The sequence below is a fragment of the Saccopteryx leptura genome, chromosome 6, assembly GCF_036850995.1.
Source record: "Saccopteryx leptura isolate mSacLep1 chromosome 6, mSacLep1_pri_phased_curated, whole genome shotgun sequence".
NCBI classification, from domain to species: domain Eukaryota; kingdom Metazoa; phylum Chordata; class Mammalia; order Chiroptera; family Emballonuridae; genus Saccopteryx; species Saccopteryx leptura.
Window position 1 is genome coordinate 33,502,445 of NC_089508.1, and position 20,077 is coordinate 33,522,521.

A 20,077-nucleotide genomic window follows, 5' to 3' on the forward strand; every position below is an offset into this window, starting at 1 on the left:
GCCACGGACCGGTTTAATGTCAGAAAATATTTTCACATACCGGCCTTTAGGGTAAGACGGATAAATGTATCACATGACTGAGACAAGCGTCAAGAGTGAGTCTTAGACGGATGTAACAGAGGGAATCTGGTCATTTTTAAAAAATAAAACATCATTCAGACTTAAATATAAATAAAATGGAAATAATGTAAGTTATTTATCCTTTCTCTGCGGACCGGTACCGAATGACCCATGGACCGCTACCAGTCCGCAGCCCAGGGGTTGGTAACCATTGCTCTAACAAACTTAGCTATCTGGCCAAGGCAACACTTTCATACTTTCTACTCACAACTCAGCCTACTTCAATCAGGTTTCCACCTACCATTTCTCTGAAGCTGTTCTCACAATGTCACCAATGACTTATATGATGCTAAATCTAGTGGACATGTTTCAGTTCTCATGTTTCTTGACTTCTTAGCATGTACACTTGACCAGTTCCTACTTCTCCAATTTTAACAGCTTTATTGAGGTATAATTGAAATTATCACCACAGTCAAGACCAGGAGTCCCCAAACTTTTTACACAGGGGGCCAGTTCACTGTCCCTCAGACCGTTGGAGGGCCGGACTATAAAAAAAAACTATGAACAAATCCCTATGCACACTGCACATATCTTATTTTAAAGTAAAAAAACAAAACGGGAACAAATAAAATATTTAAAATAAAGAACAAGTAAATTTAAATCAACAAACTGACCAGTATTTCAATGGGAACTATGCTCCTCTCACTGACCTCCAATGAAAGAGGTGTCCCTTCCGGAAGTGTGGCGGGGGGCTGGATAAATGGCCTCAGGGGGCCGTAGTTTGGGGACCCCTGGTCAAGACAATGAACATATCCATCACCCCAAAAACTTCCCTTGTTTTCTTTGGTAAAACCCTCCCACCCTTCCTCACTTTCCCCCATCCTTGGGAAGCTAGTGGTGTGTTTTCTATTGCCACAACAACAATCTACAATTTATATTTTCTGGAATTTTATATAAATGGGATCATAAAGTATACACTCTTTTTTCTTTTTCTTTCTTTCTTTTTTTTTTTTTTTTTTTTTTTTTTGGTCTGGCTTCTTTCACTCACCATAACTACTTGAAGACTCATTCAGGCTGTTGAGTGCATCAGAACTCTCTTCCTTCTTATGATGAGTAGTATTTCATTGGGTAAATATATCACAATTTGTTTATTCATTCATCTATTGATGAACATTTGAATTGTTTTCTGCTTTTGATTTTAAGAAATAAGGTGTCTATAATCATTCATATACAAGTCTTTATATAAATAACTTTTATTTCTCTTGGAAAATTACCTAGAATGATAGGTGTGTGTTTAACATATTTAACTTTTTGAGTAATTGCCAGACTGTTTTCCAAAGTGGTCCCACCATTTTACATTCCCAAAAGCCATGTATGAAAGTTCCAGTTGCTCCATATTCTAATCAATACTTGTTATCACCTCACCTGTGGTGGCACAGCAGATAAAGTGTAGACCTGGATCGCTGAGGTCGCCAGTTCAAAACCCTAGGCTTGCCTGGTCAAGGCACATATGGGAAACAACTACTATGGGTTGAAGCTTCCTGCTTCTCTGCCCCCTCTGGCTTTCTCTCTCTCTCTTTCTCCTCTCCTCTCCTAAAAGTCAATAAATAGAATTAAAAAAATATTTTGTATAGTCATTTTTACTTTAGCCATTACAGTAGCTGTATAGTGTTATTTTATTGTGGGTTGGTTTTTTGTTTTTTTTTTTGTATTTTTCTGAAGCCGGAAATGAGGAGAGACAGTCAAACAGACTCCCGCATGTGCCCGACCGGGATTCACCCGGCACGCCCACCAGGGGCAACGCTCTGCTCACCAGGGGGCGATGCTCTGCCCCTGGGGGGGGGGTCGCTCTGCCGCAACCAAAGCCACTCTAGCGCCTGGGGCAGAGGCCAAGGAGCCATCCCCAGCGCCCGGGCCATCTTTGCTCCAATGGAGCCTTGGCTGCGGGAGGGGAAGAGAGAGACAGAGAGGAAGGAGAGGGGGGGTGGAGAAGCAAATGGGCGCTTCTCCTGTGTGCCCTGGCCGGGAATCGAACCCGGGTGCCCCGCACGCCAGGCCGACGCTCTACCGCTGAGCCAACCGGCCAGGGCCTTATTGTGGTTTTAACTTTTATTTCCTTAATGATTAATAATACCGAGCATTTTTTGTATGTGCTTATTTTCCATCTCTATATATTTTTTGGTGAAGTATCTAGTCAAACCACTTGATCATTTAAAAATTGAGTTTTCTTAATCTTGAATTTTGGGAGTTTTTAAAATTTTATATTTTGACTACAAATCCTTTATCAGATATGTGTTTTGCAAATATTTTCTCCCAGTCTACGATGTCGTTTTATTATCTCTTATAGGGCAGAAGTTCTTAATTTTGTTGAAGTCTGTTTTATCAGTTTGTTCTTCTATGAATCATGCTTTTGGTGTTATAAGTGCCTACTTCTTGATATACCTTTTTAATACATTTTATTACACGACATTCTCCAGATTGCCTCATGTGCCAGCTATCAATTTATATTAGTTTCAATTCATTCTGTTTGCTTGTTCTGTAAAAGTGCAAATAGACTGTTTATTATTTTTTCTTTGCCATCTGGCAAGATGTTAAGCTTTGTCAAAAGGTAGCACTGGAGAGGACCTGGCCGGTTGGCTCTCTGGCAGTAGAGCATTGGCCCCAGTGTGTGGAAGTCCCAGGTTTGATTTCCGGCCAGGGCACATAGGAGAAGCGCCCATCTGCTTCTCCACCCTTCCCCCCTCTCTTTCCTCTCTATCTCTCTCTTCCCCTCCCGCAGCCAAGGCTCCATTGGAGTAAAGTTGGCCTGGGCGCTGAAAATAGCTCCATGGTGTCCACCTCAGGCGCTAGAAGGACTCCTGCCCCAAGGAAGCAACGCCCCAGATGGGCAGAGCATCGCCCCCTGGTGGGCGTGCCGGGTAGATCTCGGTGAGGTGCATGCGGTAGTCTGTTGACTCCCTCCCCATTTCTAACTTCGGAAAAAATACAAAAAAACTCGCCCTATAGCACTAGGCTCCTGCAGTGCTCTTAGCTGCTTCAGTGCCCAATTCCATCAGCATTCAGTAGCAAGCAGCTCCTGCCCAGCTGCTCTCTCTCCAGATGGTTTTGTAGCAAAGTGCCTCCAGTGAGACACCTCCCTATGGACAAGTTTTCCCTGGCACCCTAAATAGTGGATTTCCAGCAAATTTCACTGTTGCACCAAGTAACTTCTGTGCTTTTCAGGGTGCTATTCTCATTCCTCTCCAGCAAGGTCTGGACTTCAGCCTGGGAGTGGATCGGGTCTCGTTACTGGGAGCTCTATCTCAGCCCCAGGTAGTGGCTATGATATATTGTATTATGTTGTGTTATAAAAGGGATCGGGAACTTTTTGGCTCAGAGAGCCATGAACACCACATATTTTAAAATGTAATTCCATGAGAGCCATACATGACCCATGTACGTTATGCATTATCCAATAAAAATTTGGTGTTGTCCCGGAGGACAGCTGTGATTGGCTCCAGCCACCCGCAACCATGAACATGAGCGGTAGGAAACAAATGGATTATAATACATGAGAATGTTTTATATTTTTAACGTTATTATTTTTTGTATTAAAGATTTGTCTGCGAGTCAGATGCAGCCATCAAAAGAGCCACATCTGGCTCGCGAGCCATAGGTTCCCGACCCCTGTGTTATAGTTTATTATATTTATATTATATTATATCTGTTCATCAATTTTTAAATTTTATCTATTATATATTTATTATATCTGCTCTTTTTACCTTTTGATTTCTCTTTACTTCTTACTGGGCCACGATTGGCAAACCATGGCCCACAGGTGAAGTCCAGCCCACTGTCTGTTTTTCTAAATAAAGTTTCATTGGAACAAAGCCACGCTCATCCATGTATTTATTGTCTATGACTGCTTTCACTCTACAACAGCAGAGTTCAGTTGCAACAGAGATCACATAGTTCACAAAGTTTAAAATATTTATTTCCCTTTACAGAAAAAGTGTAATAACCCATTAGCACATCTCTCATTACTCCAATCCTCTATTGTGATGAATAGTTCTTTAAACTTTCCCTGTCCAAATGCTGTGTGTTTTCTCCAACTTGATTGAACCCAATCTAATACATCTTCTTAATCTCTGTCTTTTTTTCTCAGTCCATTTTCGGGTTTACTTTCCTCTACCTAGCCCATACTATTTGTACAACCCCTCTAAGCAGCTCATCTGTTTACCCATCTTCAGTTATCAGGCTTAACCAGTGTCTTTTCATCTAGGTTCTATGGATAAAATTGCATGCAAATTCTGTGTGGATATGCAAATATGCCTATGTCTTGAGCCTCATCTTTTGGCAGCATGGTTCAGTAGTTAAGGATACAGATCCTGGATACAAACTGCTTATATCTGAATCCCAGTTCGGCCATTATGACCTGGGCTGACTTACTTAACCTTCCTGTTGCATCAGTTCCTTGTCTGTAAAACAGGGAAAATTATAGTACCCACTCCACAGAGTTGTAAGTAAATAAAGGCCTGGCACATGACAAGCACTATATAAGCTTTGGCTATTGTTCCCATTTCTGGCACTCTGCCCTGCCCCATTGCTCAGGTAGACCAATGTTTCCCATTGTTCCAGTGCCCCCTGTTCTCTCTGATTCTAAACCCTCAGGTAGGCTCTTCCCTCTGCTCAGAGCATTCTTGCCTGTAAGGCTGCTTGCCCACTAACTCCTGACCTTCCCTCAGGCTCAAATGTTGTTTCCTCAGAGAAGCCTTTCCTGATCCAGGCCAGGAGGGGCCTTCTCCTATAAGTGCCCAAAACTTTCTCTTTTCCCCTTAGTACCTGTTATCATGATATATTCACAGTAATTGTGTGTTTAAGGTCTTCCCTGACAGGCCACAGTCATTTCTGCCTGGCTCCCTATTACATCTCAACAGAAAAACATGACATGTGAAACAAAACATGTGAAAGGCTCTTAATAAAGGTGTAAATCCTGTACAATATTAGGTAATACAATAATGAATATGTGACAAACTAAATAACCTAATGTCAACTCAGTACAAACTTGTTTTGCGTGAAGGAAACCCTCTCCTTTCCAAGTGATATAAAATATTGATTCAAATTGACATTGGACCATGTATCTTTCAATCAAATGGAAATGAATCAACCAGAAGAAAGATCCAGAAGACATTAGCAAGGTACAATCTAGACTCACAGCCAGATATTGACTAAACATCCTCCACCTTCACCCCCTGCAAACCAGAGACAGGCCTCAGATGGCAGAACTGAAAGGAATGACTGAACAGGGAACCTGCTGACTCCCAGAGAATTTTTATGGCCTAATTCAAGGTGAGTTGGCCCACCCAACTGTGTTGCTACCCTGAGAAATTCATTGCTACCTTGGGAGTTAATATAACTAACCCAAGTCATCAAGAAAATTATATTCTATTATCAGTTAGTCGTCGAACACCAGTAAAATTATGATAGTCATCATTATAACTCAAAGTAGACTCAATAAGGTATTCTCTCAGCAGTGTGCTCAGGGACCAATTGCTTTCGCTTCCCTGAATTCTCACCTCCAACTGCCCTCCAGTCGCTCTCCTCCAGTGTAAACACACTTTGACCTCCGTGAGAAACAATTGTGGTAACTGCCTAACGATGATTGGGTAAAAGTGAACCCGGGTCAGGACTTGGGCACCAGGAGGTCGGGGGAGCGTGATCTCCCGAGAACCGCTGGTGGGCAGAAGGGCTGTGGGGAAGGTGTTTGGATGATCCCAAGGGCCCTGGACCCTATATCGTTGGGGATCTGCAGCGTGTCTGGTGCACGGTTCGACTTCTCTTGGCGTCTGGGAACGGCACGTTCACCGCCTCTTAGCCCACGCCAGGCATTGGACTACATTTCCCAGACGGCTTTGCTGCCGTACTTTACTAGGGCGTGTCTGGGAAGGAAGCCACAGTTGGCGAGAACCGCTGGGGAATCTACCTCCGCTGCTGCATCTCCCTTCGTGTCGCCCGTCGCAGGTGTCACCCCGTAAGATGATTGGGGTCCTGCTCCTGCTCCTCCTCCTCCTTTCTCTCCTGTACATCGCTACGCCCCAAATCAGGTCGGTGCAAATGTAATGCCTTCTCTTGAGAAGTCGGGGGGGGGGGGCATTAATCCTCACTGAAGCTCTGTTGTTTAAAAGAAAGAAAAGGAAAACTCCCCGGGGGGCTCCATGCAGGCTGAGGTCTGGCGGTCTTGGATGAGGGGAGGTCGACACCATCAGAGCCCAGGCCGTGGGAAGGGGCTGCAGACCGGAGTACCCTGCTTTGTTTTTCCTGGCCTTTTTTTTTTTTTCGTCTCAGTAACTCTTGCGTCTGGCTCCAGCGAACCCCAAGTGCAGGGTTAGTTCAAACACGTAAGTTTTCAGCTTTGGGCATTTCAGACCCCAAAATAAAGGTGTGGACCTCAAGACGGCTTTCCGCTTAACTCCCACGCCTTGAATCAGCCCTTTCTAGTTTTTCCCACCTTAAAGTACAATGGAGCGATTCAGGTTTTTGCTTTCTGAAACTGGCTGTTGATGGGAACCGTGACATCTGCAGCCCCATTGCTTGCTCTCTTATTACAGTTAAATTCTCTATTTCTCTGGACGATATTGTAAAGGAGAGAAAATGGTATCCTGAGCCCTTTCCTGCCGTCGGAGCAGGACTTTGGGATCGGAGTCTTGCCCTGGGGTCTCCGGGGTGGGGCGGAGAGGATGAGGGTAGCGGTCTCTCAACCAGGTGATAATCTGGCACTAGCTGACCCAGTGCGCCTAGAGAATCAGCCCGAGCTGCAAAGCATGCAGCCTGCTGATTGGTTCTGAGTAAATCACCCGTTGTGACGGTGAACCAGTGACTGGAGGGACACGGCCCCTCCTGAGGGGTGAGGTGGTGCGGGACGCGCTAGATTACACGCCTTTATTGCTTACAGACTTCACCTTTGCTTTCCTCTCCCTGCCTCCCCTCGTGCACTCTCACCCAGTTGTATTTTTCCTCCCCTCTAAACACTCCCACCTCTAGGCACACCTGGGTGCCCATACTCAGAAGAAAACGGCTGCTTTTTATCCTTGTCCACCACAAAATCCTCTTCTCTACATAATAGAATCTCAATGAAAAGTTGAACCTGAAATGAGAATAGTGTTCATACCTCAGCCAGATTTTTTTTTGAGGAAGATTGTACTCCAGGAGGCATGTTCCTAACTACTTAGTGAGTTCAGGGGAGCCAGACCAGAGCTGGATGTCCATGGTTAATTGTCTTTTGTCCTTCCTGCTGGTTAAGGAGAAGAGCCCAGTAGAGGTCTCGATACATTGTCCTGACTGGAGCTGGAGCTGAAGCTGAAGGGAGCAGGGAAACTGAGCCAGGGAGGCTTATTCTTATCCACCTGTTTGCACTAGAGGGGTAGCTCTAATGACTAGGATGTGTACCTTGCAATTCCAAGTTCAATGAAAAAGGCTAAAATGCCCTTTAAAAGTGCATCTCCCGGTGTAAAGCCAGCAGCCGCCCGGCCCATGCAGGTTCACATTGGATTCAGACAGTCGGTAAAGAAACAACGGAGCCACAAACTGGTGAGCCATAGTCTTTAATCCTAGCTTGCACCCGGCGGGCAAGTAAAAACACACACTGGGCTCCAAAACCCACTCACATTCAGTGCTCACAAAGCCACTGACTTATCCGAGTTTCCTAGAATCAAAGGTTTCTAGCTCACCAGCCTTATTCTCCTCAGTTCCTCATCTCCTTCCTTATCCCAGATACAAACTCTGCACAAACTGGCATCTCACTCAGCACTCCGCCATCTTGGCTGCTTCTCCTGGCCACATGGCCTCTTTCTGCTCTCTGCTCTGCTCTCTCCTCTCTCATGCTAATCATCCCAGGAACCAAGAGCGCAAGCTCCCGTTCTGCCCCTATTTTATAGTGTAGCTTCACAACCTTTAATCCAATATACAAAATAGGGAAGTCTCTAATACAAAGTCACTTCTCTGAGGCATGATTGGATTGTATCACCCCACATCAAAAAGGGTGGGAAAGGCTTAATCCCAAAACCAAGCCCCAGGCTACAAGGATTCTGCTTGCCCACCGCCTGCCCCCAACACACATTAATATCACCTGGGTGACGGCCTCCACGTGGGCGGCGTCATCTTTAACAAAGTGAGCATAATACATTTTATCTGCCCAACACCCGGTCAATAAATTCAGAAAAGAACAATCTGAGGCCTGTTAATTCCTGTTTGTATATTTAAAAAAGAAGGCTTAAAAATGAGGGCTCTAATGAATTAAACCAAAACTTGAATTTCAGGTCCCATTTGTATTTATTTATATGTTTTCTTTGTCTTATTTTTAACTGTGTGTTTATATGTTTTTCTTTTTGTTTTGTCCTGGGTTGACGGGCTTTCATAATTTTCACATTTTGTGTTGGATTATCTGGTTATCAAGGCCATACAGTGCCAGCGAATAAACCGATTGACCTGAGTGGACCAGTTCTTTCTTTCTCCTGTTTGAGTCTTGTGATTTCCTAAGCCTGTACAAGAGCTCAAACCAAAGCCAGGTGCCTGGCTAATCAACTATTCATCCAGTTCTGGTACTGTAGGGAATAGCTCTAAGCAATTGTTATAGCCTCACTTTTATTTTTGAGTGAGAACAGAAAGCTTTTATTTTCTTTCCCCCAACCTTCCTTAAACCTATGAAAAGGACAGCAGTAAAAGAAACCAAAGTAAACCTCATACAGGGGGATTTGAAGACATGAGAGATTGCCGGAACCCTCTGGTTGAAACAAGGAAAAATGAAGAACTGACGAGCCCTCCTCTGTCTGTAGGAAAATGCTGTCCAGCGGGGTGTGTACATCAACTGTCCAGCTTTCCGGGAAGGTGGCCGTGGTCACTGGTGCCAACACAGGCATCGGGAAGGAAACAACCAAAGAGCTAGCTCAAAGAGGCAAGTTTGTCTACTTCTAATTCCCTGCTGCTACTGCCATTTTACCTCTCACAATGATGACCATTCTCATTTATTTTCTCCCAATCCTGGAATTTAAGAACATTCCAAGTGCCCCGCTGGCTTGCAGTCCAATGTTAGCACAATGCTCTACATATAATGAACACTGACTGAATATTATTGATTTATTTTTCTTTCAGACACCTCTGATGTGGAGTAGTAGTAAGATCAATGAAACAGTAGAAAATTACATGCAGCATCATTAGGGCTGTCATTCCCACTCAAAAACAGAGCTGACAGTTTGTCTCTTCTATGTTGGTTGACAGGAGCCCGTGTATATATAGCTTGCCGTGATGTGCAAAAGGGGGAATTGGTGGCCAGAGAGATCCAGACCATGACAGGGAACCAACAGGTGTTGGTGCGGAAACTGGACTTGGCTGATACGAAATCTATTCGAGCCTTTGCTAAGGGCTTCTTAGCAGGTGGGTGTAGAACCGGAGACTATGTTGTGAGTCTTGTGATCAACATGGCAGATTTAGCTAAAAGGAAAAGCTCCCTTTCCCTCTCTAATATTTAGAAATGGTAGATAAAATATAATCCGATGCTTTCAATACATAGCTGAACTCATTAGTAACAAAACGGCAGAAACGAAAAGTCAATTCAAAAAGTGATAGCAACCAAAAATCTCACAGGAGTGCCAGAACCCAATATGGGTTTTAGTGTCTAAGATGAGGCCTCAGGCCCTTGAAGAGCTGGGGAGGCTGTATCTGAGGCTCCACTAAAGGTTGGGATTCACAAAAGGCCATCTGGTCCATGGTACAGGAGCTTTAGAACCCCCAGGCCACCAACTGAGGAACATGACAAAGAAGTTTATCATCTCTTCAAGATATAGCTGGATAAAGAATCATCTGTAAGAAATTAGAACCTCCAGCCTGACCAGGCAGTGGTGCAGTGGATAGAGCATCAGACAGGGACGCAGAGGACCCAGGCTCAAAACCCTGAGGTTGCTGGCCTGAGTGCGGGCTCATCTGGCTTGAGCATGGGCTCACCAGCTTGAGTGCGGGGTTGCTGGTTTGAGTATGGAATCATAGACCTGACCCCATGGTCGCTGGCTTGAGCAAGGGGTCACTCACTGTGCTGTAGCCCACCACCCCCATCAAGGCACATATGAGAAAGCAATCAATGAACTAAGATGCTGCAACGAAGAATTGATGCTTCTCATCTCTCTCTCTTCCTACCTGTCTGTCCCTATCTGTCCCTCTTTCTGTCTCTGTCACACACACACACACACATACACACACACACACACACACACTAGAACCTCCAGCTTGCACCCCTATGGGAGAGGGTGGAATTCATACCTCTGAATAGTGTAAGTATCTTAAACTGAGAAATTAACATAAAACCTTGTACAATAGTATCACAGGAAAAGCAAATCCAAGAGCATTCTGTAGGCATGTCTCCTCAACCCAGAGAGCTAGGCCTCCCAAGGAAAACTTCCATCAAAACGAGCTTATAGTCAGAAATTGCTAACCACATGAGAAAGTGCAGCATGAGAGAAAGTTAACAGATGCAACAAAGAAGTGAAACCAGTATTTCTTTTGGGGCCTGAATCCCACTGGTGGGGGTGCATACAGCACGTCCTTTTTTTCTCATGCTTTGGAATCTTCCCAGCTGGGAAATCTTTCTGTTGGCAGAAGTGGGCGGAACACTTTCCAGAAGCAGTAAGTAAGTAGCTCCTGTATTGGAGAGATTGGAAAGGCCACTTGATAGTGTGTAAGATGAAATTTTGCTCTGTAGTAAAAGTATACAGGATTCATCTAAAGTCTTAGAATGAAACCAATACAAAATACATATGAAGGGAACATGGAGGAAAGATTGAAGTTCTGCTTCTCCATTTTCAGAGGCGGGGTGTGAGGCAGATTTCTAAGTTGCAATAGCTATGGCTCTATCTCCTCTTCCCTGCAGAGGAAAAGCATCTCCACATTCTGATCAACAACGCAGGAGTGATGATGTGTCCCTACTCCAAGACAGCAGACGGCTTTGAGATGCATATAGGAGTCAACCACTTGGGTAAGAATCTGGTCTCATCACAAAAGCTACAGGGAACCTACGTTCTCCTTGGAAAACTTAGGGGCCAGAGGAAGCCTTCTTTGGGGTGTGATTGGACCTCTGGGCCATAATAGACTGTAAGTAAATAATCTCCTGGTTCTGCTGGAAAATGCCAGGATAAACTTGAGGCCCACTCAGTTCGGCCCACATTGTAGTCTGTGATTCGGATTCAGTTTACCTTCGGACATTTTTGAACAGCCTATTTTTATTGGGGGTTGTATTGATTTCTTTGTAGCAAGCAATCCTTGTGGCTAGCATCAGGTAGAGGCTGCCTGCTCTTAAAAAGTGATGTTAATCAAAGTTGGAATGAGACATGGAACATCGTGTTCATATTCACGTAATCCAGACACATCTCATGTCTTTGACTGCTTCTGTTTCCCTGAACCCTTACTGAATTTGCTCTGTAGTTGATAATGAATTAACATGACAGAAAGCTTTATTCCTGAGTCCTCTGCTTCCCATAGCTGAGCCCTGCACACCACTATTCCCTTCACCCCTGCATTGGCTCTGAACTCTGTTAATTCTAGTGTTTTTTTTTACAGGTCACTTCCTCTTGACCCATCTGCTGCTAGAGAAGCTGAAGGAATCAGCCCCATCAAGGGTGGTGAATGTGTCTTCCTTAGCACATCACCTGGGAAGGATCCATTTCCGTAATCTTCAGGGCGAGAAATTCTACAGTGCAGGTCTGGCTTACTGTCACAGCAAGTTAGCCAACATTCTCTTCACTCGGGAACTGGCCCGGAGACTAAAAGGTAGGCTTAGAAGAAATTAGTATGGAAACATGAATTGGGGAAGTAGTTGAAAGCCACAGAAATAGAACCTGTTTTCTGGAACCTGCCCTTTGGCCAGGACCTGCCTCCAGGACTATCACTAATTGCAGTTTTAGTAAACAGCCCACAACTGAATATTACAGGTGGCTATTGGGGGACGGGAGATTCTGTGAGTCTGAAGGCTTGGTTTTGCCACTACTAGCTGTGTGACCTATAGCAAGTTACTTAACTTTTCAAGATAGACTTACTTCCTCGTATGTAGAATGGGACTACTTTACAGGTTATTGTCATAAATAATTCAGGCTTCATGAGCAAGTTAAGGTTTTACTCATAGTGAAATTAAGCAGAAGGGAGGGACCTGACCTGGCACCAACTACAGTCATGAGGATAAAACAAGTGCTGGATGGGACAGGGGAGAGGGAGTTGTCTCCTAACAGCAAAGGGTCAAATAAAAGGTAAATGTATGCTTACGCAGGGGAGTAAGCAAATGTTAGGGAGTAATAACATAAATGTATTCAGTCACAGATAGACAGAGGTCCTTAGCATCATCTACTCCGGATTTTCAGTGAAGAGAAAGGAAGTCCAGGGTGGGCAGTTGGAGTTGCTTAGGTGCTGAGGCAGCCAGAATTCAGGCTTAAGGAGTCAGGCACAGGAGTCCCATTGTTGGAACAAGATCATCAAACAGTTTGGACAGCTCTGAGATGGGGAGGAAGGAAGCTGCTGGTCAGCCTAGGTCATAAGTCCAGTCTATGCCCAGGGCATGGCATCCTTCATCAGCTCAGGGTGGATCAAGATCAGAATGGTGAGAATCGTCCAAAGGGGTGTTCAGGGAGCCAGGGTGGCCTGGAGGTGAGAAATGGGCTCCACTGTGAGGCTCCAGATAAAGCAGGCTGCATGAGCGAGGAAGTCTGATAGATGTGAGGATTAGGTGGGCAACTCGGTGGTGCAACGAAAGAAACCTGGGTGTGAAGAGTCGTTCCTTCATCCATTCGACAGGCAGGTATTCAGTGCCTGTGCTGTTCTGTGCATTGGAATAGGGCAGGGGTCGGGAACCTATGGCTCGCGAGCCAGATGTGGCTCTTTTGATGGCTGCATCTGGCTTGCAGACAAATCTTTAATAAAAAAAAATAATAACATTAAAAATATAAAACATTCTCATGTATTACAATCCATTCATTTCCTACCGCTCATGTTCATGGTTGTGGGTGGCTGGAGCCAATCACAGCTGTCCTCTGGGACAACACCAAATTTTTATTGGATAATGTGTAATGTACATGGGTCATTGTATGGCTCTCACGGAATTACATTTTAAAATATGTGGCGTTCATGGCTCTCTCAGCCAAAAAGGTTCCTGACCCCTGGAATAGGGGCTTAGGATGGAGTAGTGCACAAGACAGGTACAGGCCATTTCTTGATTTGGTTTGCATTCAGTGGGGGAGAGATAATTATCCAGTATTTTACAGTTGTCACATGTAAAATCAGCCTAGTAATACATCAATCATTTTAATTGTAAAAGTTCAAATAAGATGGAAATATGTAGAGCAGGGGTCCCCAAACTTTTTACACAGGGGGCCAGTTTACTGTCCCTCAGACCGTTGGAAGGCCCGACTATAAAAAAAAACTATGAACAAATCCCTATGCATACTGCACATATCTTATTTTAAAGTAAAAAAACAAAACGGGAACAAATACAATATTTAAAATAAAGAACAAGTAAATTTAAATCAATCAACTGACCAGTATTTCAATGGGAACTATGCTCCTATTGCTGACCACCAATGAAAGAGGTGCCCCTTCTGGAAGTGCGGCGGGGCCGGATAAATGGCCTCAGGGGGCCGCATGTGGCCCACGGGCCGTAGTTTGGGGACCCCTGATGTAGAGTTAAAGGTAAAAAACCCTCTTCACTATTCCCCTCTCTCCCCCTCCTACTTTTCTTTCCTCAAGAAACCACTGCCATGCTCCTGGGTAACTCAGCCCCTGGCTGGCTCAGCTGATTAGTGTCATCCCGATATGCCAAGGTTGTGGGTTCAATCCCCCGTCGGGGCCCATGTAAAAATAAACCAGTAAATGCATAAATAAGTGAAACAACAAATCAATGTTTTTCTCTCTCTCTCTCTCTTCTTTGCTCTCAAAAGAAAGAAAGAAAAACACTGCCGACAACTTTTACTGTGCACCTTTCCAAACATCTTACGCATTTATATATATATATATATATATATATATATCATATATAAGGAACTGAAATTCCCACACAATATTTTGGGGATTTATTTAGTACATAGAGATTTATCCCATTCCTTTTGTTGGCCTCATTGTCTTTCGTAGTATAGAGTTGTACTTAGTTTACTTATTCATTTCCTTAACATCTAGATTATTTCCTTTTTGCTGTTGTTATATAATTATAATTGTGGTAAATGCTATAAATGGGAAGTACAAGGACCTGAAACGAATTTGCAGGGGGTCTCATTCGGTCTGAGAAATCAGGGTAGACTTCTCTGAGGAAGTCAGTTGCAAGTTGAGCCCTTGCAGGATGACTAGAAATGGAATGGTTACAGTGTAGGTGGGATGAAATGGCAGAGGAGCCTTCTGGGTAGAGGGCGCAGAATGCGTGAAGTCCTGGGCTCAGTTTGAGAAATGGAGAGGTCTTTATGGTTAGAACATAGAATATTAAATAGGGGTCCTCTAGAGTAGAAGTCGAGTTGAAAATAAGTCCACAATCCTTTATCTGCAATTTGTGAAATCTTCAAAGGCCTGAAAATTCATTTTCTTTATAAGTTTGACCCCAAAACACATTGAGCAACAAAACCTCACCTGTACTAGAGAGAGTTGTTAATAGATAGTGTATGTATATGTATCATGTTACTTTTATAATGCAGAAATAGATAGAAACATTTCTGGCCCCAAGGTTTCTAGTGAAGTATTGGGGACCTCAAATAGCCTATGTATAAATGCATGGTGCTATTCTAAGCTCTTTTACATCTGACTCATTTAATCCTCAGAACAATCCTGGGAGGATTATTCCCATTTTACAGATGAGGAATTTGAGTCACAACATCTGTAGCTTGCCCAAGGTCACACAACTGATGAGTGGTAGGCTGGAAACTGGGCAGTGTTGACTCATGTCCTCTGCTCTCCTCATCCATTCAGCAACATTAAGTCCTGTCTCGCCCTCTCTCTGTGGCACCCCCCACCAGGCTCTGGCGTTACAGCGTATTCTGTGCACCCTGGCACAGTCAACTCGGAATTGGTTCGGCACTCATCTTTTATGAGATTGATGTGGCAGCTCTTCTCCTTCTTCATCAAGACCCCTCAGCAGGGAGCCCAGACCAGCCTCCACTGTGCCTTAACGGAAGGTCTGGAGAATCTAAGTGGGAAGCACTTCAGGTATGAATGTATCTGTTTTTGAAGATGAAATTGTATTGCCTAAAGGAAATACTTTGGATTTGTTTGGTATACCACACCCTTTTTAAAAAATACATTGTCTAACATAGCCTTTGTCCTTTAACTCTAGGGTTTTCATCTTTCAATAGGGGAATTTGACCCATTCACATTTTTTGTGGTAACGGCTTGGTTTGATTTTATTCATGTCGTCTTTAATTTATTTAATTTTTTTATACAGTGACAGGAAGGGAGGCAGAGACAGACTCCCCAGGCACCCCGACAGGGATCCACCTGGCAAGCCCACTAGGGCCTTGGTTGGCAAACTGTGGCTCGCAAGTCACATGTGGCTCTTTGGCCCCATGAGTGTGGCTGTTTCACAAAATACATGTGTGGGCACTACCTTGATAAGGAATGTACCTACCTATATAGTTTAAGTTTAAAAAATTTGTCTCTCAAAAGAAATTTCAATCATTGTACTGTTGATATTTAGCTCTATTGACTAATGATTTTGCCGACCACTGCACTAGAGGATGATGCTCTGCCCATCTTGGGTGTTGCTTTGTTGATCAGCAACCGAGCTCTTCTTAGCACTTGAGATAGAGGCCATGGAGTCATCCTCAGTGCCTGGTGACAACTCACTCCAATCAAGCCATGGCTGTAGGAGGAGGAGAGAGAGAGAGAGAGAAGCGAGAGGGGGAGAGGTGGAGAAACAGATGGGCGCTTTTCCTGTGTCCTGATAGGGAATTGAACCCAGGACATCCACACACCAGGCCAACACTCTACCACTAAGCCAACTGGCCAGGGCCTCATGTTGTCTTTTATACTGATGATTATACTTTCTGGTTGTTTTTCTTTTATAATTCCTATATTTTATATCAATCCAGTTTTGTTTGTTCCTTTTTGGACTCCTTTTTCTTTTTAATTAAAAAGAATTTGGGCCTATGATGGCGCAGTGGATAAAGCATCGACCTGGAAACAGTGAGGTTGCCAATTCGAAACCCTAGGCCTGCCTGGTCAAGGCACATATGGGAGTTGATGCTTCCTGCTCCTCCCCTCTTTATCTCTCTCTCTATATATATATACACACACACACACACACACACACACACACACACACACACACATCACTCTCCTCTCTTTAAAATGAATAAATTAAAAATTAAAAAAAAAAAGAATTTGGGTCCTGGCCGGTTGGCTCAGCGGTAGGGCATCAGCCTGGTGTGTGGAAGTCCCAGGTTCAGTTCCTGGTCAAGGCACACAGGAAAAGTGCCCATTTACTTCTCCACCCTTCCCCTCTTCTTCCTCTCTATTTCTCTCTTCTTCTCCCAGAGCCAGGGCTCCACTGGAGCAAAGTTGGTCCAGGTGCTGAGGACAGATTCATGGCCTCCACCTCAGGCACTAGAATGGCTTAGGACGCAACGGAGCAACGCCCCAGGATGGGCAGAGCATCACTCCCTGGTGGGCATGCTGGGTGGATCCTGGTCGGGCGCATATGGGAGTCTGACTGCCTCCCCACTTCTAACTTTGGAAAAAATATTTTTTAAAAAACCCAAAAACAAAAAAAAGAATTATCCTTGAGAAAACTTTCTGAGTCATGCAGAGTTGGGTTATTCCTCCTGCATTTAATGGCAACTTAAAATAATTAGAATTACGGCAATGAAGAGAAGGTATATAAAACACTGGGTACCTTGTTACCATTTCTTTTCTGATATCATCTTTTCTTCTCTCATTATCTTTTGAAGCTGACTTCACCTGTTCAAGTTTAAAACCAGGTGGACTAGAAATAAGAAGTGTTTCATGTTGTGTTTTGTTTTGTTTACCACTCCAAGTATGTGCCCAACATAAATACAGGATCTCAGCTACATGACACTGTACAAGGTCCTATAGAATGGAGCTCAGAGACTTATTTGAACAAGATGGGCATACCTGCTGGGGTCCAGCCCCGGGGAGAATTCAGGGGTCACAGGAAGAGACGGCGTCGGCACAAAACGAGGGAGAGAGCCGAACTCTTTAGCATTCACTGCCAGGCATATCCGCCAATGGCTAGTATAGCTTTATTTTTTTACACACACACTAAGTTACAATCACATGGTATACAGAATACATCGATTAATAATTGTTTTTGTTTCACTATGGTTACATATTTCTAGTCAAAGGTTAGTACATTTCTATAAGCCAGGGGTTGGGAACCTATGGCTCGCAAGCCAGATGTGGCTCTTTTGATGGCTGCATCTGGCTCGCAGACAAATCTTTAATACAAAAAATAATAATGTTAAAAATATAAGACATTCACATGTATTACAATCCATTCGTTTCCTACTGCTCATGTTCATGGTTGCGGGTGGCTGGAGCCAATCACAGCTGTCCTCTGGGACAACACCAAATTTTTATTGGATAATGCGTAATGTACACAGGTTGTTGTATGGCTCTCATGGAATTACATTTTAAAATATATGGCGTTCATGGTTCTCTCAGCCAAAGAGGTTCCCGATCTCTGCTATAAACTATAAATCAGGTGGTCATTCTAAGTACAGTTATACAATAACTTGAAAACAGCAACAACCTTTTTTTGCAAGCTTCTAAAAGGTCAGTATTGATTAATAACTCTACCTTACCTAATGTCCTATTGTCTAGTCAAATTTTGTCTATTATATTCATATACCAGTTAAGTTCTAACTTTATTTTTCTCAGAGTGTTCCACTACCTATAGGTCAGGTATGCAAGAGGAAAGTTTTTCTATTCTATTATATGAAAAGGCTAAGGAAGTAAAGTAATGGATTAGGTAAAGGCTGAAAGGTGCTTTTGTGTATAGATACTGTTTCCTACCTATTCATAAGTCACAATCTATTTTTTTCTAATATGATTTATAGGAGGGAATTTTCCCACAGACTAACCCTTTTTGGGGGATATCATAGCCAGCTTCCTATGTCTATTGGCCCAGGCAAGGGGGTTTATAGGCTTTTCTGTGGAACTCACACCCTCTGTCTCATTTCCAGAGAAGTTACTACAAATCTGCAGGGAAAGCACGGTGCTATTATCCTTGTGCCATAAATGATAGCACACACACCCAGAAAAGGGGGGATAAAAAACCAAATTAATTCAAAAAGTTAAAGGGGGAAGTGTTGCACCTTTTCTTTGCTGTGACTGTGTCAACCAGCAGTTGTTGATCTTCTTGGCTGTGACTATGTCAACCAGCAGCTGTTGATCGGCTTCCGACATACACAGGTGTCAGGCAGGCACTGATGTTACAGTTAAATATAGACATTCAAAGGGCACTATTAAGACTAAATAGTATGCATTTATATCAACCAAAGTATTCTGATCAGAGTTGGTCCAGTGAGATCTAAAATAGTAATTACATTTTCCCTCGGGTAAAGCCGAGAATGAAGAGATAGGACGAACCTTGGATATGTGAAGTGTCTAAGGACATGTTATCCCTGCGTTGTTTCTGTCATATTCCTTATCTCAGGCAGAAAACAGACTCCATTCTTAACCCTGTGCATTAAACCTCCCTCTTTCCCTTCCAGTGACTGCCATGTGACATGGGTCTCTGCCCAGGCTCGTAATGAGACAACAGCAAGACGGCTATGGGACGTTAGCTGTGACCTGCTGGGCATCCCTATGGATTGACAGGTGGCAGCAGTTGGACCTAAGACAAGTGTGCAGCTGGACTGCTCAGTACTCCTTGCCAAAATGATTCTCCTTCAGGATAGCCAAAACCTTGAGCACAAAGAGAACAAGCCTTCCAGCCTTGCCAACTTGATGTCTGGTAAAAGCCCAGTGTACACTGCTAAATTCACCAAAAATAAGATTTACTTGGCTCTTGTTACTGCCAGTTACAAGAGATATCATAGGAGAAGTACACACTGATGACCAGTGGGCTCACGGTTTCCTTCTGAAACCTGTTACTTAGGAGAACCTAAACTTTGGCAGTGTTGATTTGTGGCAGTTTGGACTAGTTTCTACCCTTTTTGTTCACAATGTAGTTCTAACCAACCAACCTTCACCTCAGGACGGCCACACTGCAGCTTCAGTTGAACTGCAAGAGTCACAGTGGCTCGATTCAAGAGCAAGGCTTGTCCTTTATCTTTTAAGAAAACCATCCTGGTGTCAACATCTGGATTATGTCTGGAAGTTTAACTGAGTCTGGATTGTGGCATGGCTCTATCTCTGATGACCTAACCACTGCTGTTAAGACACTTTCCCATGCCTAGATAATGGAAGAGCTTCCTTTTCTGAGAAGTTTGTGGGTTTTGGAGGATGGCAGAAATATGGGGGAAGGCAGAAATAAAAATAAAGTTTAAACGCTCATTTTCCTGCTATTTCTCCAGCCAGCAAGGAGATAATGAAAGGAACAGTTTGAAGAGGTAGGCCTCCTAACTTCAGTTACTGGCCCGAGACCCATGGAAGCCTCCCTTTTGTGCCTTAGTTTTTCTTAGAAAACCAGAAGATGGGAAAGGCTATTTGGTTATGAATATGCTATGTTACTGAGTATATGTGTTACTGTGTATTTTTGCAGTTGGAATTATTTCCACAAAATTCAAAATAGCCATAGAGGAACAGTATTAAACTGAACCCTGATGCGGGTAAATGATCATAGTTGGAGCAAGCCAGTGTCATCTGGTCTTTGATATAAATGGGTAGAGCTGCAGGGGAAAGCAGACTCTGTATGTTGATAACTGCCCACCAGGAAGCACATGGGTAGCTGGAAAGAAGTTCAGAAAAGAGAACAAGCCAGGAAGATAATGAAGGGACTAGTTAAGGATTTAAAAAAAAAAAAGGCCCTGGCTGGTTGGCTCAGTGGTAGAGCATCAGTCGGCATGTTATG

General features: G+C 43.7%; 1 protein-coding gene across 1 annotated transcript; it reads left to right on the forward strand.

Annotated features, from left to right (window-relative positions):
- The first annotated feature begins 5,996 nt into the window (after positions 1-5,996).
- RDH11 (retinol dehydrogenase 11) lies at positions 5,997-18,950 on the forward strand. The gene is made up of 7 exons (XM_066388053.1): positions 5,997-6,143; positions 8,871-8,989; positions 9,313-9,468; positions 10,955-11,059; positions 11,641-11,850; positions 15,063-15,252; positions 18,777-18,950. Exons 1-7 carry the CDS (start codon positions 6,076-6,078, stop codon positions 18,877-18,879), a joined length of 951 nt encoding a protein of 316 aa, XP_066244150.1. The 5' UTR covers positions 5,997-6,075; the 3' UTR covers positions 18,880-18,950.
- The last annotated feature ends 1,127 nt before the right edge of the window (positions 18,951-20,077 follow it).